The sequence below is a fragment of the Phacochoerus africanus genome, chromosome 13 (assembly GCF_016906955.1).
Source record: "Phacochoerus africanus isolate WHEZ1 chromosome 13, ROS_Pafr_v1, whole genome shotgun sequence".
NCBI classification, from domain to species: domain Eukaryota; kingdom Metazoa; phylum Chordata; class Mammalia; order Artiodactyla; family Suidae; genus Phacochoerus; species Phacochoerus africanus.
In genome coordinates, this window is record NC_062556.1 from 7,398,085 (window position 1) to 7,421,992 (window position 23,908).

The window sequence follows — 23,908 nt, forward strand, 5'->3', positions numbered from 1 at the left end:
TAGTTTTTGTTTGTGTTTTTTTTTGCTTATTTGTTTTTTGTTTTTCTTTTTTTGGGCACCCCACAGCATATGGAGTTCCCGAGCCAGGAATCAGACCCAAGCTGCAGTTGAGACCTACACTGAGACAACACCAGATCCTTTAACCCACTGCAGGGCCAGGGATCAAACCTGCATCCTGGCCCTGCAAAGATATGCCACAACAGGAACTCCTATAGTTCTAGTTTTTATGTTTTGGTTTAAGAGTCATTTCTACTTATACTTGTGTGATTTGGGGGGTAGGGTCAAGGTTCATTTTTTTCCCCAATATGAATATCCAGTTGTTCTGGTACCTTTCCATTCCTCATTGAATTACTTCGTTAAAAGTCAGCTGAGCATACATCAGCATTATAATTTTTAATCCTATTATAACTGAGTTTTCTCAAGTCAGGTCATGGCCATTTTTGATCCTTTTCCTTAGGACAGATGAAGCTGATATTTGGGTGAAGGAACCTGTGTCTAGCCTGTTTCTGTGCACAGAAAACAACATGATGTTTTCTGCACCTATGGGTTACTTGCTTAATTTTCCTACAAACTCCTAACAAGGCACTGTAGTGTATGTTTGTGACAGGAGAGGGAAGAGGCTTTTCACATATACTTTCTCAGTTTCTTGCAGTCTGTGAAAGTCTGTGGACTTCTGCTTCTGTTGGTTTCCTTTCACTGATATGATCAGCCTATAACTTGAAGTTCTAGAGAACAGAACATCTGTACATGTCATTTTGGTTTGTGAAGCATCTGGCTCAGGCCCTGAGCCTGTGTGGACTTTCATTCGTAGCAGTGGGGTTGCAGCAGATTCACCATCCCTTGGTTTCCTCATCTGTCTAAGACCTGAGGGCTCCTTTCTGTCTAGCTCACTTCAATTCAGAACTATGGGCTGTTCACGAAAAGAAAGGCCATCTGACTGTAGCCAGGGGAAGGAGACCTGATACTTTAACCAGGCTGATTGTTTCTCTTGGCAACTCTTGAGGTTTGACATCTGGAACAGACTATGGCCTGATCTTTGTTCCTGTCACTTATTGTTCAGATCACTGTTGGTCTGAATATTCTTTAGAGTAACTGAAATAAAAAGGGACTGCTTTGTCACCACCTTCAGTATGTGCCTGCCCACCTGAGATACATCTCTATGCCCCATCTGGAGCTGGCCCCCAGCCCAGCAGAATTCTGTGCCCTCCCTCACTTCCAGCATTTATGTCAAAGAAATCCTCGTCCCACTGAATGCTGAGGGCAACCTTGGCCAGAAAGTGAAGAGAAGAGACTTCACGAAACGGCAACACACGACGGAGGTGAGATGAAGGATGCCTGAATGTGTTGCCATGGTGACGGAGGCGCATCGCCTCTAAGTGGATGAGCAGCTCCCATGGATTTTAATAGCAGCTGGTCAGTGCCACTGCCTCCCCTGAATTGCTGTCCCCCTGAGTCGCTCCTTGGCCCCAGCTGTCCTGATCGCTGTTGACAAATGGTTGTCCTTCACAGTCAAAGTACTAACAGTACTCTAATTAATGAACGTGCTAATTATTCTTCCTTACTCCCAGCACATTTGTCTAAGTAACCTGTCACACATGGAGAAGTGCAGCGTCTGCATAAGCGCTGAGGGCACTGGGAGCAGGAGCCAGGGAGGAGAGGGGGTGGGCTTACCGCCTGGGAGCTGTGGGCTAGTTCTTGTTAAATTACCTTTACTAACAGTCAGGTGTCTGGGGAATATGTCATTTCCTGCAAAATGTATATGTTTTCCTTTCTTTTTATGAAGAAAAATCTCTTTAGGGGCTGAGTGCCCATGGTCACTTTGTAGCCTGAAGGAAATGCCAACTAGGAGTGCAGAAGGACTGGAAGCCCCAAGCTCTGAAAATGATTCCAGAAGCAGCATTCAGGCTGGTTAAAAACCCAGACCCTGGAGCTAGACAGGCCTGGGTTTGAACCCTAGGTCTGCTCCTTACTTCCTGTGTGTCCTTGGACATGTGGTTTAACCCCTCTGAACCTCAGTCTCATCTTCTGGGCAATAAGAGGGATAACTTGCCCCCAGAGGGGTATGTTGAGGAGCAAATGCACAAGCTAGGTCCCCAGGACACAGCCACTCAGTGCCTTCAGTCCTGGGCTCAGTCTGGCCTGCTTTGGGCCAGTCCACGACCAGCTGCAGGCCTGGGGACTAGCGGGTCAGGAATCCATAATCCAGCACGGCTGCTGCGCGCCCCTCCCCAGCGCCCTTGGCGTCCCTCTCTTTTTGTTCTGTCTCAGCAGCTCTCTATTGAGATGAATGGCATTTCCAGAGGCTTCACCTCTGATAAGTGTTCGTCTGCAGCCGCAGCCAGAATCTTAATGTACCCAGTGTAATTTAATGGCCATCTCAGCTGACTATTAAAAGGCTCTCTTCCCCGAGTGAAGTGGACTTGCTCCACAGCACATGCGCCCTGCCCTGGGACGGGGCTCCTGAGCTTGGGAAAGTAGGAGATACTGCTCCTTACTGGTTTCCTGTTCCTGGGAGCCGTCAGGATTTCCAGAGGCGTCCTGGGCTGTGTAGGATTCTCTTGATGCTGTTTGCTGTGTGCCTGCAGATCCTGGCACACACTCATACCACAAACATAAACATGCAAGCAGGGAGGAGGTTCAGATGAGCCTTAGAGACATCAGCCTGTTGGCTAGAGAAACTTCTTTAAATCTGGGCACTTGTAATCTGTCAGTGTCAGTGATGGACAGTCACAGCAGGGCTGTGGACACACCCGGCACTCCCCACCCCACCCCAGTCTTTTAGGGAACAGTCTCCCTCAGCCACATGACAGCTGTTGAAACCAACAGGTTCCCTGCCATCGAGTTGTGCTCAGAATGGATCCCTGACCAGCCTGGGCCAGTGAGACTCTCCTAGTAATTCGTTGAGAAATGTCAGTGCTTTATAGGGGACAGAGCTGGAGGTGGACCTTTTCCCCATGGTGTGGAGAAAACTGGTCTGCAGAGCGAACAAGGCTGGGGAGCTGTGAGAAAGTCGAGAGAGAAGAGAGAGGCTAAGACAAAAAAGTCCATCTGAGAGACCCAACCTCATCTCTTCAGTGTTCGGGTTGTTCACTTCCTGGGAGTCTTTGAATCAGTAAATTGCCCTTTTTGCCCAAGCTTGTTTGAGCTTAGTTTCTACTGTTTGTAACGAGAGTACTTTTCAAGGGGACTGGCCTTCACTTCTGATGCACTGTCGCTAAGACTTGAGGAACATGAGAAGGAGTAACTCTTTATGGGGACCAGACCCCTTGTCTCCTGGGACCCAGTGGTCCCTGAACTGACAAATGAGATCTCGTCGCGGTGAATACGTACGTCTTTCTACTGCTGAGCTCTCAACCAATCTTGTCCTGGCTCCACACTTTGCAAAGTGCCCTGGGCGCTCAGTTCTCCAGAGCATGGTGACCAGCCAGAGCCGCCCTTGCAAGTGGCCTCTGTGTATCCAAGCTCCGCAAGCCATCTCCATGGACCTGCATGGACCTCTTTCACTCTGGCTGGTTGCAGCTGCCAGGGGTGCCATCTCTTCCCCAGGCTGGCCTCTCCCATGCTGAGAGGCACCTCCCACTGCCCTGAGTACAGTGGCCAACGTTCTCTTTCAAAGTGAGATTTAGATAAAAGCTCTTCTTCACCCCAGCAAATGGTCGTTGAATCTGCAAGGCTGCAGGAACCTTGCGTTTTCTGTGTAACTTCCGAGGGATTGCCATTTACACAGAGAAAACTCTCCTGTAAATGCCACCACCTGCCTCAGCCAGCATGGCCACGCTCACGCCTTCTCTCCACATTTATTATTATGTTGGGAAGATTCCAGGGAAGTGTCTCAGTAATTACCTCAGAGAAGCCAGGTGTGGTGTTTCGCCATCCTTCCTGGGTGGAAGCTTTTCCTTAGGGGTCACCTGTGACCTCTTTCTGCTCCTTATCTAAGTTCCTTGGTTTCGTTTTAAGTCTCTTGTTGCTTGTTTCCTGTAGAAACAAGACTACAGCCCTCCGTCTCATCATCATTCATTCGTTTGCTCATTCATCCAGACCTTATTATTTGGCTGGTACTCTGGACCCTGCCATGTGTTAAGTATTTATATTTGTCCTAGGAATTCAAGGAAAGAAAGACAGACAGGTCTCTGGACACAGATCTTTTTGGTGCCCTATAAATAAAAAACAAGTTTCTCTTTTTCTTCCCTTCCTGCTCCTCTCCAGAGCCTGGCTTCTTCTGGCAGGACGCTCAGAGCCAGGGCACCCTGGTGGCTATAGTTAAAGAGGAAGAAGAAGGCCTGTCATCTGCTGGGCCCTTTGGAAATGCTAATGATGACAGGCAGAGTTGAGCCCTCACTTCCCTTTCCTGCACAGTGCGGACCTGGGGTGCCACGGAGCTGAGCAGTCCTTGCTGGGAGCCTGAATCAAACATGGATCAGGAAGCCATGGGCAACATTGTCCTGCTGGCCATCGTCACCCTCATCAGCGTGGTCCAGAACGGTAGGGAAGCCCCTCCCTCGGGGGAGATTGTGTTTCTAGTTGTTTGAAAGGCAGGCTTACACAACTGTGTGTGTGTGTGTGAGTGTACACTTCTGTCTCATCTATATTTGTATCTTTCCTGGAATGTAGAGGGGGAGTGCACATTTCTGCCTGAATTTGGGGTTTTCCTTCTCCTGGTCTTTCCTTCCCTTTATGGGGATGATTAGTCTGTAGAGCCAGGTCGAGAGGCTGGAGGCTGATCAGAAACCTTCACTGAAGTGCCTGCAATCAGCATTTTAACTACTGTGGCCAGAGAGGGGTTGGAGGGAAGGCAGCCTAGAAGGGGGAAGTTAGATATATGTTCACCCTGGGTTTTACTAAGTGCAGCTCAGCTGACTGCAGTGCAACAGGAGTTACCTGTAGGCTAAAAAAAAAAAAAAAAAAAAAAAAGAGGATTTGCAGGGCATGGAGGGATTTCACCTTCTCATTATTTTACCTCTGTATTGCCTTTTTCTTTTGAAGAAACATGTTCCTTGTCATACTTTGTTTGGAAGCAATTTTTGTAGGCATTATGTACTTACATAAAAGGAGAGAGAGAGTAGGAGGATTTTTTGGTTTGGGGTTCGCATTCCCATTACCCCTACTATCCCTCAAACCAAGCCAGTTACCCAGAGCTGGAAAAGCAACACTGGGTAGAACTTTCTCCTTCAAGTTCTGAGTCAGGGCTGCCTCAGACCCCGTCCTGTCAGTTATCGCCTGTCTTTGGGATTTGCAGGAGAGGCATTACCAGGGGCAGCTCTCTAACTTAATGACAGTCACTGAACGCTCGTACACTTTGGAAATTTGGGAATTGGATCACTTTGGGATATTCTGATATTTTCCTCCACTTGGGTGTGGACAGAGGATGGTGATGAGCTTTCTGGGCACATGCCCCCCACAACACACACACACACCCCCAGAGAGCCCCAACTTTGCATACTGCCAGTGTGTTTCCTACATGGAGCACCCTTGGCAGCTTTCTGATCCAAACATTTTTCATAGTAAATCTCACACAATAGAGTTGTAGCTCAGCTGGGAACAAGTGGACGGTTGAGGCTGCCATTTCCTTAGGCCATTGCTGTTTCCTGCCTGGGGCTCCCTGGCTCTTACAAATCACCAAGGGATTCACTCATTCATCTATGCGCCACAGGGACCCTGCTCTGTCCAGGAAGGGTCCACCATCCATGGAGACAAACAAGACATGGCAGCAAACAAGACAGGGCGGTTCCTGCCTCCCAGGAAAGGCAAGGGTAGCAGGAAAAGGTGGGCAGACAAGTAGGCAGGAAGCCCACATTGCTGCCCAGTCCCCATGGGGGGCGGGCGCCACTGCTTGCTGGGCTCCGTAGGCTCTGCCCCCTGCCCCTGCCCTCCTCCTGCCATCAGTCTCGCTGACCAGTGTCAGCGGTCGGGAGCCAGTGTCCCCTCAGCTGCCTGTGCAGATGGGGCCAAGAAGAGGTTCGAGTTCACCCTGAGGTGAGTGGGGGAAGGTGCAGTGTCTCCCCCTGTGGGAACAGAGTCTCTTCAGCCTTCCTGAGATGTTCCAGGTCCTGGCCTTGGTCTGTCCAGTGGGTCCTGGGCTTTTCTACAGAAGCACAACAAACTCAGAGCAGACTTGGGCAGACGATGATATTTGTAACTATTTTTGGCAGAAGGGAGATTATAGAGGTTCACACATCTGAGTTTTAACCGCAGCCTTTCGGAGGCCATTTCAGATAACGACAGAACACGATGGCATCAGTAACAGTCCCATGAACTGATGAGGCTTCCTGTGGGGGAGAGACCAGTGCAGACCAGCCTCTGCTTTGGGCTGGAGGCTTTTCACTCCGGGCAGGCAGTTGATTGGGGTGTGTGTGTGGTGGTGTCGAGAGCACGGCCCCCGTGTCATGGCCTCTCTCCCTCTCCCGCCCCCTGTGAGCAGCCGGGGCAACATGAGGGCAAAGTGACTTTCAACAGAGAAGTCTCCTTTCATGCTGTCCATTTGAAGGCACCAAAGGAGCCCTTGTCTCCCCCTCGGAGACTCAGGATGAGCCCCGCTCACCTCTGAGGCTGAGAGCAGGGCTCCCATGTGCTACTGAGGTTGCCCTGTGAGGCCTTTCTGTCTCTAACTGTTGAATGTGCCCATGAAGGGGAACAAGAAAAATTCAAATGACTTGGGAGATAACACCTCTGCCTGTTTTAACTGTGACTTTTTAGGCAAACATAAAGGTCCAAATGTAGTTCCAGGACCTCTCTTTGCAATTCTAATTAACCTCAATGTTGCAAAAGGTAGATCTACATTTTGAGTTCAGAAAATATGCAAAAACTGTGCTTTTTCTTCCCCTGCAACTCCTCCACCTCAATTCCATTACAAACCCATCCTGTTAGTTCTAAGAACTATCTATGCGTTGTTGCCAGACGCGGCACACTCTGTGTTGTCCCCAGGCAAGGAGGCCCAGTGACTGTGCTGCTGTGGGGGCTGTGCCCTCTCAGTGCCTGGTGTGAGCCGGATTCCCCAGGAGAGGTGGCGCCCACCCGCCTGGTAACTTCCTCCTCTGCCTCCCAAATACTCTTTAGTCATCAAAATCTTTCAACTCCTGGCCCTGTGCCAACTTGATCCAGCAGAGTGCCGATCTGGAAATGCAGAACAAGTCTGAAGTAGATCCAAGAGCCCTGGACCAGAACTCCCAAAGCCTGGTTTCTGAGAGAGTGTAAGATGAGTTTCCTATGAGGAGCATAAGGAGAGCATCCAGCTGCCCCAGCCAAGGTGCCAGCAGCTTCGATGTGGAGCAAACTCGAGAAACACAGATTCGGAGAAAGTGATTTCCACAGGGAGCCAAGCTAATTAGGTTGGGGACGGTGAGCTGTGGGGTGGGACCCTGAGCCCAGCCCCCAGAAAGCAGGATGGTGATAGAAATCTTCTTGATGCCACCATCATCATCCCCTACCCAAACACTCCCGTGATGAAGCACTCCCAGCCCACTGGGCTGGCCCTTCCCGTTGTGAAGTGTTTTGAGAGTTTTCTTTGTGTCGAGTATTGTGCTTTGCGCTGGACATAGCATTATCGCATTTAATCCTTGCAGCCTATGAAATAGATACTTTTATTCTTATTTCACAGAGAAGCAAAGTGGGGTTTAGAGAGGTCAGACTATTGGTTGGAGGTTCCGGACCCAATAGTGCTGAAACTGGGATTCAGACCTAATCCAAAGACTAGATGTTTCCCCTCCATATATTGTCTTCTGTTCATTCATCTGAGCACGCAGTCTTTGGGAAGTTCTCTCTCTTTTGTTTTTCACTTTTTTAAAAAATTGAAGTTTAGCTGATTTATAATGTTTTGTTAATTTCTGCTATATAGCAGTTATTCAGAGGTATATATACATATATGTATATATGTTTATATTCTTTTCCATTATGGTTTATCACAGGCTACTGAATAAATTTCCCTGTGTTATACAACGGGACCTTGTTGTTTATCTGTTCTCTGAATAATGGTTTGCATCTGCTAACCCCAAATGCCCAGTCCATCCATCCCCCACGCCCGAGGAAGTCCTCTCTTATGCTGAACTGAAATGTGTTGTCCTGTATTTTCTATCCACGTGTCTGTGTCTGTTCTTTGGAAAAGCTTAGACTGTGTCTGCTGCCTCTGTGTTTACAAAATCAGCTGTAACACTCGTCCTTCCACATGTCATCTCTCGTATGACTTGGTTTCCAGAGTTCCTTGTCACTGGGTTCCCCCCCTCCGACCAGCTTGCCATGTTCTTTCTAAGATGCAGATCGGCGTTTCCATGCAGGAAATTTCCTGGGATCCAGACACCAATTCTGTCAAAGTACTCAATGTGCGAGCTATTTTTTTCTATCACACCGCTGGCTCATACTAATTTTGTGGTTAAGGAAAATCTCAAGACCTTTATATGTGGTCTTGAGAAAGTTATTTATCTTCTCTGACCCTCAGTTTCCTCAGTGGACAAGTGGAGTTTCTAATACCTTCCACAAGTGGTGGTTGCAGGTCTTGCCTGAGATAATAACATAGAGCAGCGAGCAGAGCCCAGCGTGTGGCAGGTTCTTGGTAAGGATTCAGAGCCTTCTCTCTCTGTGTGTCTGTCTCTCTGGTTTGGCCTGATGGTAGCCGCCAGCCATGAGAAGTGTGTGGATGGTCTTTGCATGAAGTGTCTGTAACATGGTTGAGGCTAATAGGAGTTGGTGTCAGTCTTTGGAGACAAAGGTGACCCAACTCTTCCAAGTTTAGCTTAGAAGGAAGAAGAGGTAGATGCTTATGGGATAGTGGACTGAGGCATGCTTGTTTTTGTTTTGTTTTGTTTTTTGCTTTTTTAATATTTTTTTATTTTTAAAAATTTTTATTGGGAGTTCTCATCATGGCTCAGCGGAAATGAACCCAACTCGTAACCATGAGGACGTGGGTTTGATCCTTGGACCCACTCATGGGTTAAGGATCCATTGTTGCCATGAGCTGTGGTATAGATCAAAGAGTTGGCTTGGGATCTGGTGTTCTTGTGGCTGTGGCATAGGTGGGCAGCTGTAGCTCCAATTCGACCCCTAGCCTGGGAACTTCCATATACTGCACCTATGGTCCTAAAATAAATAAATAAATAAATTTTGGAGTATAGCTGACATACAAAGTTCTATAAATTTCAAGCTTACAGCAAAGGCAATCAGCTATGCATATCCATATATGCTTCCCTTTTCAGATGCTTTTCCCTTATAGGTCATTGCAGACTATCAGGTAGATTTGCCTGTGCTGCAGAGTAGGTCCTGTTACTTACCCATTTCATAGAAACTTGTGTATACATGTTCACCCAAACCTCTTAACTCATCCTTGCCCCCAGCGTTTCCCCTTGGGTAACCATAAGTTTGGTTCTGATAGGGAGAAGAGGATGGGGTGCCTTTGATCTTTTTCAGCTCCCCGAAGTCCTCTTCTCCGAATAGAGTCAGCCTGTGTAGGGCTCACCCATGGGACTTCGGTGAACTGTAAATATGCCTTTCAAGGCTCTAACCCCAAAGACAGTCCCTTGGGCTGTTTGGGCTCCAACAGATGAATGTTTGTTTTGTTTTGAGGGTAGGAAATAGCTGAGTGTGTTTCTAGGGTAAAGAGAAGGACAAAAACAGGGACAGAGGTTCAGGAAACCCAACAAACACTGATGTACACAGATCCGAGAGAGTGGCGGAAAGGGGGTCAAGGTTGTAGGTGAGGCTAAGGCTTGGAGAAGAGGAAGGGGTTTGTTCTCTGGGCAAGGGGAGGAAGAAGAGGCAGATTTGGAGAAGCACAGTCACACTGTGCAGCTGGTTGCGGAAATAACCTTGGACTTTCTTCATACCGGCTCTGTTGACATGCTCAGAGGCTGGGGGTGTCACCTGGTGTTCCAGAAAGACGATGACCAGAATGTCCACTGTTTTCCATGGTAAGAAGTGGCCCATTGGGCTCTCAGATCCTGTGTAGCTAGTGGAGCCCCTGTGTGAGCTTCGGGGCCACAGGAGAGGATAAACATGGCCTGGGATACCCAGCTGGGTTTGAATCCCAGCTTTCCCGCTCCCCCATGGAGTGGTTCTCAGAAAGTTCTTTAACCTCCCTGAGCTCTTGTCTACAAAGTGGGGACAGTGCTCCTCCATTCCCAGAGCAGGTGCCAAGCCCAGCAAAGGATGTGTATCAAGCGCCTGACAGGGGGCCTTCATGCACGCCAGCCCTGCAGCTCTGCCTCCTTACGGGCACAGAGCTAGGGCAGGAATGTATTTTTGCCAAAAAGGAAAAGGGCTTTTATTCATGGACACAATTGATGAGGCATCCTTTTCACGTCTTTGTGAGACAGCCAATATGAAGGTGATGAAAAAGAATCCTGTGAGCGGATGCTGACAATCACACTTTTCCCTTTTTCACTCTTGAAATGGGAGAAGGGAATAAAAGAGGAGGGGTACGGGGAGAGAGATCTTCATCCCCCACCCCCATCACCCTGTCTATAGACGGAGTCTGTCTCTTTGGCATCCTTTGTTTGTTTGCTTTGCTGCACCCATGGCGTGCAGAAGTTTCTGGGCCAGGGATCGAACCTGACTCACAGCAGTGACAACACTGAATCCTTAACTGCTAGGCCACCAGGGAACTCCTTGGCATCTGTTAATGCCTCCAGCATCATCCTCACCAGCTTCTTGCTGTCTTTTCCCCTGCCCTGGGTCTCACCCTCTAAACACTCACCCCGATGGAAACAGTGGCTTTCTGACGATACCATTCCTAGGATTACACCTGCCTGTAACCCCCTGTTGCTCTGGAAATGGTAGTAAATTCAGGTTCTTAACGTGGCTCTCATCAAGGTCATGATCATGCTGCTCAGTCCCCTGGGCACTTCCCAACCATCACCTTCATCCTTGTCTCACTCACTGCTTTCTCCTTCACTCTCCCTCGCAACTCCCCCAGCCACCCTGTCCAGCGTTCCCACTGGCCCCTGCCCTGCTCTGCCTTCTCTTTTGAGCATAGCTCGACACACTGTATCATTTAATTTTTGCCTTTTGTTTACTGTTTGTGGTCTGTCTCCTCTTCCTGTATACCCTCCAGAACACAAGCTCCTCAGGCCAAGGCTCTTGGTGTGTTTTGTTCTCAGATGCAAGCTGAGTATATGGCACATGGCAGGTGAGAAATGTCATGGAAAGGCCGATTCACCACCTACCTTTTCGGCCTCGTTTGTAATTCTCCCAGGGCCCACTCCCCACCCCCGCCCCGTCTCCCTGTAATCTGGATGTACTGAAGGTCAGGTTCTTGCCTCTGGACCTTGGCATGTTCCATTCCATAGGATGGGGCAACCTCCTCTCTGTCCCCTACCCCCTCCAGCTGTGTGCCTACTTCTTACTTGTTCTTCAGATTTTACCTATGTGCCACTTCCTCTGCGAACCCTTCTCAGATCCCAACCCTGAATTAAGTTGTCCCCTTTTACCCTTGACTCCTTGTCCTTACTCAAGTTCATCTTAACATGAGTCACTCTGTAGTGTAAGTTCTTCACTTGGTTGCTTACTTCTTCCAACTGTGGGATCCTTGAAAGTGGGGACTGTGTCCTGCTCAGCATTGCATCAGCCACACCACACACAGTGATGAGTAGCTGCTGAATAAAACTTTGCCCAGTGACATTTGATGGAGGATGTTTGGGGCTGTTTAGAGATCAAGTTAAGGAACCATTTAACATTCTAGTAAAATCATGGGATATCAGGCTGGTGAATGTGTCAATTATAACCCAAATCCAAACCTTTTCCTCTGGCAGCGTTCTTTGCCCACAAGGTGGAGCACGAAAGCAAGACCCATAATGGGCGGAGCTTCCAGAGGACGGGGACACCTGCCTTTGAGCGGGTCTACACTGCCAAGTGAGTCCAAACCCTGGGCCGCCTGTGTTTCTGGGCCAGCCAACCTTCCGAAGACCGGGGAGGGGGAGCTCACGGGGAAGGTTGAACTTCACCTTGGGGGCTTTGTGGACGCTCTTCATCAGCATAGCAAGTGCTGGTGTTTAAAGGGAGAAAGTGGGAATGTTGGAATGGGGAGTGGATCTTCGCAGCTCCCCTGCTCAGGATACCTGTCAGCCAGTCATTCAGTCTCAGTCTTGACCAATTTCCTGGAGGGGTCAGTCCAGAACTAGTTTTGCCATTACCCACTGGCAGGCATCAGAAACAACAAGCAGGACCACCTGCAGGTCACCGTTCCTTGGGTCCTCTGGCGGAGGGTGGTGGGGTTCCTGATGCTGGAACAACCAGAACAAGGGCAGAAAAACCAGGGGGATTATACAACGGCTTCCTCACCTCCCATTCTTTATTTCTGAATACAAAGACTGTTTGAAAACACCTGAACAACTCAGTGAAGGAGGTGGGTGCCTATTTGGGATGCAAATCCGAAGGATGCTATTCAAACACTCATTTTCCTCTCTGCTGAATGTGTTTAAACAGAAGGTTCAGTCAGTGGCATGTCACCTGCCACTCATGCTTGTGGCTGGAGGCTGGTCAGAAAGGAAGGCTGCAGCTCAGAGTTGGCCGAGGAGCTGGCCTCAGTCTCAGCTTGGAGGTGACTTTCATGTCCCCAGAGCTCCTTCCAAAGGAGGAGTCATGGCCACACAAGGAAAGTTCTAGAATGGCTAGAATAGCGGGAGCAAATGCAGCCCCTCAGGGCCCCCCGTCTCCTGCCTGCCCCACCCCACACCCCAGCGCTCCTGTGGAGTCTGATCTCAGGAAATCCTTTCCCCACTACTTTAGGGAGATTTCTATCTTAAGATTTGGGCCTTCCGTGTATTAATCCTCAGAATCAATTGAAGAAGTTTCAAGATGTGGTTTAACCCATCTTAGATATTCATGTTTACAGGAGGCAGGGAAAGTGTGTAGGGTGCCTTCAGCCCCTCTGCTGTTTGCAAAGATGGGAGAGGTTCCCTCGGACACATCTGGTGAAGAGGGGCAGAGACAATGTTCTCGATGGGGGGCGACGCCAAAACCTCCCTGAAAACAGAATCCAAGGAAACGCTGATACTATTCTGTCCGTTTGGAAAGAGACGCATCTTTCCTCCCACATCACTACCCTCTCAGCAGCTCCATCGTGTTCTTCGGAGCAGCGCTGGTCCAGTTGGGAGAAGTGGGGCAGGGCTGCAGCAGTGGAACTCCTCTGTACTCCATGAGAAGCTCGGTTTCCATTTTGCCAGTAAAGTAGGAGCAGGCCAGGCCGCCTGGTTCTGCCATTTCCCCCAGGAGTGCCCAGCTCTGCTTCAAAGAAGCTGTGGTACTAACACCTGGTCCCACTGGGGCCTCCAGATTGCAGAAGTGCCTTCGGGAGGCAGAGGAGAAAACCTGGGAGACAGAAAGGTTTAAAAAAGGGAGGTGGGCAGTGTCTGAGAATTTCTCCTGCTACTCTGGCTTCTCTCAGGCAGGCTAAGCTTCTGGGACTTACAAGAACCTTTGATAAACACAGCGCTGTCATTTGGAAGGGTTTTTCGGAAGTCCTGCCATGGTTTGGGGTTCTTGGGGTCAGAAGGCACTAGAGAAAGGTGGTGGGAGATTGGTGCTCCCCACAGTGTGGGTGCATCCCCACCGTGTGGGTACTGCAGCCCAGCTCCCCAGACTCTCATGCCTTTCCCACTTACCCTCCAGCAGAGGGGAGGGAGACGGAGGGGAGGAGGGAGACAGAGGAGAGGTGGGAACTAAGGGGATAAGGGGAGAATTTTCTGTAAGATAAAGGTTGCCCAGACACTGCTGTAGTTCGGTTACAAAGACCACTTGTTCTCTGACCCAGTCCTGGCTGTGTCTGCAGTGGGCCATGAAGGGGGCAGTGCAGGGGCTGCTGCCCTCTGGCAAAGCCAGGGGCCCCCAGTCTGCTTGCCTCTGGCCAGGAAGCTACTGGGAAGGCCTTGCGTGTTAGCCCAGTAGAAAGTCACCCCCCAGTGATGGCTTCTGCAGGGGCCTCTGGAGGCACCAAAGGGGCGCGTGATGAGCCATGGGGGCGCAGGAAGAAAAGAACACATATTTAATATTGCTATTTTTTTTTCTTTGTCTTTTTTTTTGCCTTTTCTAGGGCCACTCCCGTGGCACATGGAGGTTCCCAGGCTAGGGGTTTAACCGGAGCTGTAGCCACTGGCCTACGCCAGAGCCACGCAACACAGAATCTGAGCCGCATCTGCGACCTACACCACAGCCACGGCAACGCTGGATCCTTAATCCACTGAGCAAGGCCAGGGATTGAACCCACAACCTCATGGTTCCTAGTCGGATTCATTAACCACTGTGCCATGATGGGAACTCCTAATCTTGCTATTTAAAAAATAGGAAACTAAACTTTACTCAGTTTTAATATGCCGATTGAGAGTAGTGTGTGTGTATAGTTTGTACATAAATCTACCTGTCCTAGGGTTGCACCATCAAAACTCTTGGCTGAGGGTGTGGGATCATAAATGTGTAGAGACTGTATAAAGAAAAGGTGGCATAAAGAATAAATGCTGTTGGGTTGGAAAGCCTGATGCATATTTTCTAGCATAAAATATGACTGCTGACTGATACAGATAGTTCAGGGTGTGGGGGCAGTTCCCCAGCCAGGTGGGACCCCCAGCCCAGACTTGGTCTTGGCTAATGGGCTGCTCCACCACCCACCTCCCACGAGGGCAGAGCTGAGTCAGGGTTTGAGAGATGAAAGGATCTTGAACTTGACTCTCTCTTCCTGTGCCTAAAACCTAGATCAAAGCCCTTTGCCACCTGATGAGTACAGCCAGAGCAGTTGGTTTGATTTTGTGAGAACGATTTCAGAACCGACCTCAGATCCTTCCCCGTGGATGCAGGGGAGGACAGGTGGCAGAGAGAAGATGGGTCTCTGGAGATATGTCATTTTCTAAAATGGGTCCCATAGATTACAAATCCGTGAGCTGTTGATAGGGAAGGAGAGGTTCTATACGCAAGACTTTCAAGAACCTTTGTAAGAAATTATGAGACACTGTAATTCTTAGTCCTCCAAGAAAGGGAGGGCTTATTTAACTACAGACCCCTCCTCTTTTTTTTTTTTTTTTTCCTAGAGGGAATCAGAGGTTTAGTATTTCACAAAATGTGCTTTGGTGGGTGCCATCCTAAGGTTCCTCCTCCCCTGCACCTCTCAGAATCTGCTCTAGACTCACTTCCAAGTAGTGTGGACTTGCTGAATTATGTGAAGGTGATACATCTCCATCTCTGTCTCCCAGGCCAGGGATTGAATCCCAGCTGCAGCTGGGACCGATACCACAGCTGCTGCAATGCCAGATCCTTAACCCACTGCGCCAGGTCGGGGATCAAACCCGAGCTGCTTCAGAGACAATGCCGCATCTTTAACCTATTGCACCACGGCGGAAGCTCCTACATTGATTCTTTTGATTAGTATTGATACTATTATTAGTGCTATTTACTTTTAGTGCTTTTACTTTTAGTGCTATTTTAATTTTTATTGAAATATGGTTGATTTACAACGTTGTGTTAGTTTCAGGTGTACAGTAAAGTGATTCAGTTATACATATACATATCTATCTATCCATTTGTACTATTTTTCAGATTCTTTTCCCATATAGGTTATTAAAAGATATTGAGTAGAGTTCCCTGTGCCATACAGAAGGTCCTTGTTGGTTATTTGTTTTTATATATAGCGTATATTTTTTCTTTTTTTGGCTGCACCCATGGCATATGTAAGTTCCCAGGCCAGGGATCAAATCCAAGCTGCAGCTGTGACCTACACCACACGTGCTGGAACCTTAACCCACTGTGCTACAGTAGAAACTCCTATAGTAGTGTGTATATTTTAATCCAAAACTCCTAATTTATCCCTCCTATATTTACTTATTTTAAATGAACCCCAATTAACTAGCAAAACATGAAGTGTTTCTATATCTCATTCCCAAAGGTGGAGAAAAGTGAATGGGAAAACCCTGAATGAGTCCTTTTCTCCATAAAAGCACGGACTGTGCAGTGCATCCAACTTAACACAGCACAGTGAATTGTTGGGGGATCTGCTGAGTAGCTCATAGTTAGGCCTCAAGAAATGATGGACAAAATGGGTTTGTCAGTTTTGTCTTGCAGAAAAAAATGGCAAGAAGAATATTTGGGATAATAATGATTTGTTAGTAGGAAAGGTATTTCCATTGGGGATTCTGAGAAGGAAGAGGTTAGAGGAATAATAGCCACTGTTTATTGAATGGTTACTACAAGCCAGGCACTGCTTGGCTTGTTTTATTCTCACAACAGCCCAGGGCGTAATTACCACGTCTCCATTCACCTCTACTAGATGAAGAAATTGAGACTCTAAGGCCAGGAAGTGTACCCACAACCACACAGTCGGAAAGTGGCAGACGCCACGTTGGACCCAGGCTCTTTGACCACATGAGCATCCTCTAGGCCCCAAGAGGCAGCTGCATCACCGGCCACAGCTCCTGGAGTTCAGCCCAGCAGCAGCCCTCTGTCAAGGAGGGGCATGTGTGCATGGAGCTTTGGGTGGAGGCCCTGGCTAAGGAGAGGGGCTAGCTTGAGCCAGAGTGAGGGTTAGGACTCTGGGCATATTCTGGAAATGGAGAGATGAGCCTATTTTCTTAGAGTCAGGGGAGTTTCACTCAATTCCAGGCAAACCATCTTTTACCGGGGACCGTGGTGACTTGAGATAATAAGCAGGAATTATTGACTGACCGATCCAGTGTCAAATCACCAGACAGTTCTCTCTCTGAGCACAACCCTGGGACCATAAAGAATTTTTAAAAATTTTGCATAGCCCAGACAAAATCACTACATCAAAACAAACAAAAGCAGAAGTGTGGGAATGAGAGGAAGCAGGGGAGAGCTTTGGTATTAATAGATTTTCAAACTGTTACAGCATCAGGCGTTAGGGCCATCAGATATGGAACATTATTCAACTTAATAAAAAGGAATTTTTCTCTCTGCTTTTCTTGAACTGGGAAATGGATCGTGTTCTCAAAGTCCTGAGGCTGTAGTTTTGAGTCTCTAATGATTTATAAGAATAGGTGTGATGCTCCTGCTTAGTGGCTACAACAGTTTTCGTTTTGGAACCTGTTTATTCACTGAGTGCTCCAGCCCAGATGGTGGACTGGTTCGAAGCTCCTGTCCTTTGGAGTTCTTACTGTGCCCATAGACGTGGAGCTCCTGGGCCCCCAGAGCACCGAGCCAGGCCAGCAGCTCTGCTGTCTCTCCTGTGTCTACCCAGGACAGGATATGCTGGGTTCTTACCTTTTACATTCATTGACTCTCTGATAAAAGGACCAAGGGCTGATCATCCCAGGGTTCTCAGTGGTACCAGCTGAATTGTGAGACCCTCTCTGCTTGAACCAGATCAAGAAGGATCCAAGCAAGGAATTTGGATAAAAGGCCAAATATGTTTCAAAATTTGCGTCTTTGTTTTTCCCTCTATAGTTTGAATTGCCTTAGACCAGAGCAGGCTAATTGCCAAAACTTGAGCAGGCATCAGAATCAGCTGGAGGGCTTATTAAAACACTGGTTTCCCCTACCCCCAGTTTTACATCCTGTAGGTCCCCATTGTTAACAAGTTTCCAGGGACCACACCTTGAGAACCAGTACATTAGACCATCTACTCTCAGAGCTTAAGTGAATCTCAGAGTTATGAATTTTTAGTCTCTTAGTGTTACAGGTAAGGAAACTAGTCCAGAGAGGTTGCGTTGCCAGTGACAAACTGCTGGTTAATGTCCGGCGGGGGCCAGATCCTTGTTACGTGCCCTGTCCACTCTTTTGCCTTGCCCCTCCCCCTTATATCTCATTGTGTGGTGTTTCCATGGATGTGGATGTTGATTCACCCAATCCAGGCTGTAAACGTCTCAAGAGGACTCTCACAGGCAGTTTGAGTATAGGCAAACCTTGTTTTATTATGCTTTGCAGATACTGAGTTTTTTACAAATCAAAGGTTTCTGGCCGCTCTGCACTGTCAGATGATGGTTAGCATTTTTTAGCCATATAATATTTTAAAATTAAGATGTGTACTTTGTTTTTTAGACACAATAACCTCACCCACTTATTGGATTATGGTATACCATAAACATCCACTTCTTTTTTTTCTTTTTTGGCTGTCCCACGGCATGTGGAAGTTCCCCCGCCAGGCGTCAGGTCCAAGCCACAGTTGCGACCTACACTGCAGCTGCAGCAATGCTGGATCCTTTAACTCGCCCTTCCAGGCCAGGGATTGAACCTGCATCCTGGTTCTGCAGAGATGCTGTCGATCCTGCTGCACCACAGGGGGATCTCTATCAACATCCACTTTTATACGCACTAGGAAAGCAAGACGTTCATGTGACTTGCCTTACTGTGGTATTTGTTTTATGGCAGTGGTCTGGAATTGAACCCACGATATTTCTGAGTCATGTGGAATCAAAGAGATTACAGACCTGTTTTTGGAGTTGAACTGACCAGGGTGTGAATCTTGACTTGGCTACTTTGTAGCCAGGTGACCCTGGGCAGGTGATTCAACTTCTTGAAGATTCAGTTTCTCATCTGCAACATGAGACTAATTGTCTAGGCAGAATAACACCCCCAAAGATGTTCATTCTAATCCTGGGAACAGGTGGATAGGCTTGGTTACATTGTGGGGGAGGGTGGTGCTCGAGGTTCTAACTAGTCAACCTAAAGATAAAGACTATCCTGGTCTATCTGGCTGCAATCACAAGGGTCATTCAGATGTGGAAGAAGGAAGCAGAAGAGCTGGTGTCCCAAAGACGTGATCGGCCCCTGCTGGCTCTGAGGTTGGAGGGGGCCACTGTCCAGGGTGATCTCTGGAAGCTGGAGCAGGCAAGGAAACAGAAGCAGTGCATCTCCAGAAGGAATGCAGCCAGGCTGACACCTTCGTGTCTTCCTTCATTTCTTCCTTTTGGCCCAAGGAGAGTGATCTTGGACTTCTGACCTCCAAATAATAAATTTTTCTTGGGTTATGGCTCCTTCCCCGCCCCCGAAGCCATGGGAAACTCGTGCAGTTTAAAGGAGATGGAGGGTGTGAGACCCCAGCATGGTGCCTGGTGGAGAGTGGAAGACCTCCACGGGGGTGGAGACTGGGCCCTGCACAAGGCCATCGCTCCAGCAGCAAGATTTCTGAGCACCAGCTTTTCTGAATCAACCCAGGTGCCTGAATGCTTGAAACTCTCCCTTCCTTCCTCAGCCTGGCCCGATGATCTGAGCTGACTTGTGTGTCTGACTTGAAGGTTTCCCGAGTCAGGTCCCTCTTCCCTGACACCCCCACCCTGACCACCATTCCGCCCTGCCAGCTACATTGCTCACTTTTCAATTCCAAGAAGTGCATTGGCATAGCCTGGAGCAATAACCCTGCCATGGTGAATCCATCAGGAAACCGTGTCTCTGATCTACTTCACTGAGGAAGGGAGTAAACAGGTGTTCACTTTATACCACTCTCTGTTTCTGACGTGCTCGCTGCCCCATCTTTTCAGTAGATGCCAGTGGAATTATAAATAGGGTTTGAGCCCATGCGCAATGGTGATTATTATCATTATTATTATTTTTAGGGCCGCTGGCATATGGAAGTTCCCAGGCTAAGCGAATCTGAGCTGCACCTGCCGGCCTACGCCACAGCCACAGCAACGCCAGATCTGAGCCGCATCTACTACCTGTACTGCAGCTCATGGCAATGCCAGATCCCTGACCCACCGAGCAAGGCCAGGGATTGAACCCTAATCCTCATGGATACTAGTCGGGTTCGTTATCGCTGAGCCACAATATGAACTCCACGACTGTGATTTTTAATTAAGGGTTTCAGGTAATTTTCAGATTGCACTGCAGTAGCACATCTCCTGATTTCTCCCGTTGTTTATTTATTTCCACAGCCAGAACTGTGTCGATGCATACCCCACCTTCCTCGTGGTGCTCTGGAGTGCAGGTCTCTTCTGTAGCCAAGGTAACCCAGGCTCCTCCTTTGTGTGTTTTTTCTCTGAAACGTGCCTTGCGAGGAAGTTCAAGTACAGGTTCTTGTTGAAAAGACTTTGCCTGATCTCCAGCTCCAATCCGTGAAGCCCTGGAGGGGCGAGATCCCTCCGGAGATTGTGTTTCTACCTGCGCTGCTCCCTCGCAGAGCGGGCGGTAATGCGTCGCTAATGCCGACTCCCCGGTGACTGGTGGAGAGTGGCGGCGCTGACAAGGGTGGTTTAAGGCTGAATGTGACTCAGAATCCTTAAGCAGTGTTAGCTCAGATGCAAGGGCATTATAAATGAGAGCGCCCAAGGGGTCTGTTCGGGGACGGCTGTCATTGGCTGTCCTGCTAATAGGCTTCAGCGTGGCGGTCCTCTGTGGGCCTGGATTATCAGTAACCCACAGTCTTGACTGCAGCAAGTTGATTCCCAGAGTTAATTTAAAACCAGGAGTTGGCATTGTGGTTCAGCGGGTTAAGAACCAAACATATTGTCCATGAGGATTTGGGTTCTATCCCTGGCCTTCCTCAGTGGGTTAAGGATCTGGCCTTACCAAAAGCTACAGTGTAGGTCGAAGATGCAGCTTGGATCCAGCATTGTAGCTGTGGTATAGACCGGCAGCTGCAGCTCCAATTTGACTCCTAGCCTGGGAACTTCCATGTGCTGCAGCTGCAGCCTTTAAAAAAAAAAATTAAATGGAACCCCAAGACATAATTTTGGTCCCCTTTGGAGATTGGCACTGTCTCCGGTGAAGGTTTGGCATGACCTGGCCAGCTCCCAGGCCCATCAGTGCATGAGAAAGGCCCACTGGTGTTCTCTGATAAATGATTTCATCTTCATTGTCTTCATCCATTTTATAAAGTAGATAAAGTGGATATTATTTCACTCTGTTACCTTTTTTTTAGCCATGCGAGGCACACAGATGTTCCCTAAGCCAGGGATCAAACCCACTCCACAGCAGTGACAACCCCAAATCATTCACCACTAGGCCACCAGGACACTTTGATTCAGGGAGATAAAGTAACCTGCTCAGGGTTGCTCACCTGGTGAATAATAGAGCCAGGATGGGAGCCCAGGTCTTTCAGGCTAAATCCTGGGTTTTTCACAAGTATCCTCTTACTTTTTTCATTTCCACAAAAATATACATTGAACACCTACTGCGTACCCTGTCCTGGGATCCACAGTGATGAGTAAAACAGAGATGGTGGTTGAAGCACACAGCACTTGGCGAGATGGATCATAGGAAATAAGTGAATGGACCAATTATTGCTAAGGGTGAGACGAGCCTCGAAGGAAGAGGGTAAGGTGCAGTGATGGAGAAGAGGAGGGGGTGGTAGCAAAAACCAGTTCAAAGCACAGGGAACCGCTGTCAGTAAGCTCACCGTTTTCCACTTTCTGTCCTCAGCTGAATAAGAAACATGTCTGACATCGCTTGAAAAATCAAGTCGAAGTACACGTATAGTTGGAGTTGTGATTCCTTTTTTTGTCTTAGACAATACTTGCTATGGATGAATCTGGAGTTGTTTTAGTTAGATAACTACAAAGGGGAGGTTGAGAGGTTTTAGGGCCTGGAGATAGGCATTTCCCACCAAAACAAATGTTGGCTTTGTCAGGAGACAAACGTGTCGATTTGATAGTCAGCATTTCTTATGAATATGGTAGATTGTAGAGTTTTTTCAGTGAAAGGAACCCCAGAGATCATTCCTGCCCAAACCCATCATTTAACAGAGCAGGAGCACAGACTCCAAGGGAACTTGCTCAAAACCTGAGAATTTTAGAGCCTGGGTTTGAACCCACGGCACCTCTCCTGGAGGTCCAGGCAGCCCAGGGCACACAGAGGCAGCCACCAATTCCGCAGAAGGGCAGTGAGTTCAGCCACTTTGCACTGTGATTTTTACTAGCCCATGTTCGATTCCGCTCCCATGAAAGAAGATGGGCCGGTAAGTTAGAGCAGAGCCACCGGGAAGGGACCAACCACAAACATCTTGGTCCAAGGCAAATCGTGAATTGTGACCATTTTGTGATTTTCACAGAGGAAGACAAACCTTACAAGCAGTTTCTTTGTGTTTCTGTTTTCTTCTCAGCCTTGGAACAATAGCCTTTGGGAGGCAAGGAGCTGTGAGATGAACATGGTCTTGGTGCTCACAGGCTGGAGGATTCTTGCAAGGACACTCACGCTGGGGCTGTGACCCTGGGATGCCACTCAGCTTTCCTAAGCCTGTGTCCACATTTGTTAAACAGGAATTATCGTGTTCCCAGGATGTTCAAGTGACATAATGATAAGGCCTAACATAGCGCTTGACCTGTACAAAACTGCCTGTATCTAACAGTGCTGGGCCCACAAAATGCCATGTTCATACAGTTTAATCTAGTAATATTTTATTATTATTATTTTTTATCTTTTTAGGGCTGCACCCATGGCATGTAGAGGTTCCCAGGCTAGGAGTCAAATAGGAGCTGCAGCTGCCGGCCTATACCACAGCCACAGCAACACAGGATCCCCGCCGTGTCTGCAACCTACATCACAGCTCCTGGCAATACTGGATCCTTAACCCACTGAGTGGGGCCAAGGATTGAACCTGCGTCCTCATGGATACCACTGAGCCACCACAGGAACTCCTAACCTAATAATAGAAACTCAATAAATGCTACTACAGATGGTGCTGATAAAGTTCTGAAATCAGACAGACCTAGAATCCTTTTTTTTTTAATTATTCAATGAATTTATCACATCTGTAGTTGTATAATGATCATCACAATGAGACCTAGAATCCTTGTATCTCTTCTTCTTGGCCCACGCAACTGACCTTCATTCATTCATTTGACACATAGGTTTGTTTTCTCAGGCAACAGACAGATACCTTTTCTGTTTCTTTCTTTCTTTTTTTTTGGTTGTGGGGGCTGCATCTATAGCATGTGGAAGTTCCTGGGCCAGGGATCCAACCCTTGCCACAGCAGCAGCCTGAGCCGATGCAGTGACAAAACTGGATCCTTAACCCACTGCACCACGGGGAATTACTTGACACGTATGTTTTGAAAGCCAGTACTCTACAGTCACCATGCCAGGCACAGAGACCATGGCCAGCAAAAGATGTCTTTTGATCTGGGGAATGACTCTGGGGGAAACAGACATCCTTGAGCCCAGATTTCCTTGTCTGTCAAATGACAGTGACGTCCTCTTTACCAGGCATCTGGGAGGGTGGGAGACCCAAGTTCCCAGTGTCCCTGGAGCAGAGCCTGACACATAAAAAGAGCTTGGTTGGTGCACTTAATTTGGTATTTGAATAACACTCGGGGGTTTTCAAAGAGCTTTTACACCCATACTTCTTGTTCACCCTCATAATAATTGCTGCTAGTTAGGACAGTGCAGTCAGCCCTTTGTCCAGATGTAGAATGAGATAAGCTTTAGCTCCAGACCCTCACGTCCTGGTGGGGCTGGTTTCCTAACTCTCAGTTGCAAGCATTCAGGACTCTAGAGGGTTGTTTGGCTCCTGGATATTCCTCCCAGGGCTGGAAGGCAAAGGGTGTTTCTTTCCCTAGAGATCTTTCCTGAACTGTAGCAATTGTGAAAAGGTTGAGCATTGCAGTTCCTGGTGGCTGACAGGTGCAGGGTGTACTTTGAAGAGAACCAGCCTCAGCCTCAGAGTGGGGCTTAGGGTTCAAGTCCAGCTCCTCCCCCCAACACACACACTTTCCAGCTGACAGTCTTACACAAGCCCCTTGGCCCCTGGAGCCCAGGTTTCCACATCTGGAAATAGAAAAGATGATACTGGTTATGTGAAAGGGATTCAAATTAGGTAATGGGTATGAAAATACTTTGTAAACTATACCAAGATGCCAACACAAGGTAACATATGACTAAAAGATCTCAGCTGTCTTCTAGCCCCGGCCTCTTTGCTGAATTTCACATCAGCTCCGACTCTCGGCTCCTGAGGCCTTTGCTAGGTTTTGTGACCAACATTAGTTGCATAGTGACTGTATCAATATTGGGTTAATTTAGTGTGTTTTGGCATTGATGACACTAACACAGGGGCGTT

At 48.2% G+C, this 23,908-nt stretch overlaps 1 protein-coding gene across 4 annotated transcripts in view; it reads left to right on the forward strand.

Annotated features, from left to right (window-relative positions):
- Positions 1 to 4,333: 4,333 nt before the first annotated feature.
- ALOX5AP (arachidonate 5-lipoxygenase activating protein) overlaps positions 4,334 to 23,908 on the forward strand; it is a 28,104-nt gene continuing 8,529 nt past the window's right edge. For 3 of the 4 annotated variants that reach the window (XM_047755842.1, XM_047755843.1, XM_047755845.1), the window contains exons 1-3: positions 4,334 to 4,482; positions 11,733 to 11,832; positions 19,791 to 19,861. In XM_047755842.1, the coding sequence (XP_047611798.1) occupies positions 4,413 to 4,482; positions 11,733 to 11,832; positions 19,791 to 19,861 (241 nt within the window). In that variant the 5' untranslated portion in view covers positions 4,334 to 4,412. Of the gene's footprint in view, positions 4,483 to 9,134; positions 9,894 to 11,732; positions 11,833 to 19,790; positions 19,862 to 23,908 lie in introns of those variants that run through there. The other variant, XM_047755844.1, reaches the window with a different exon arrangement.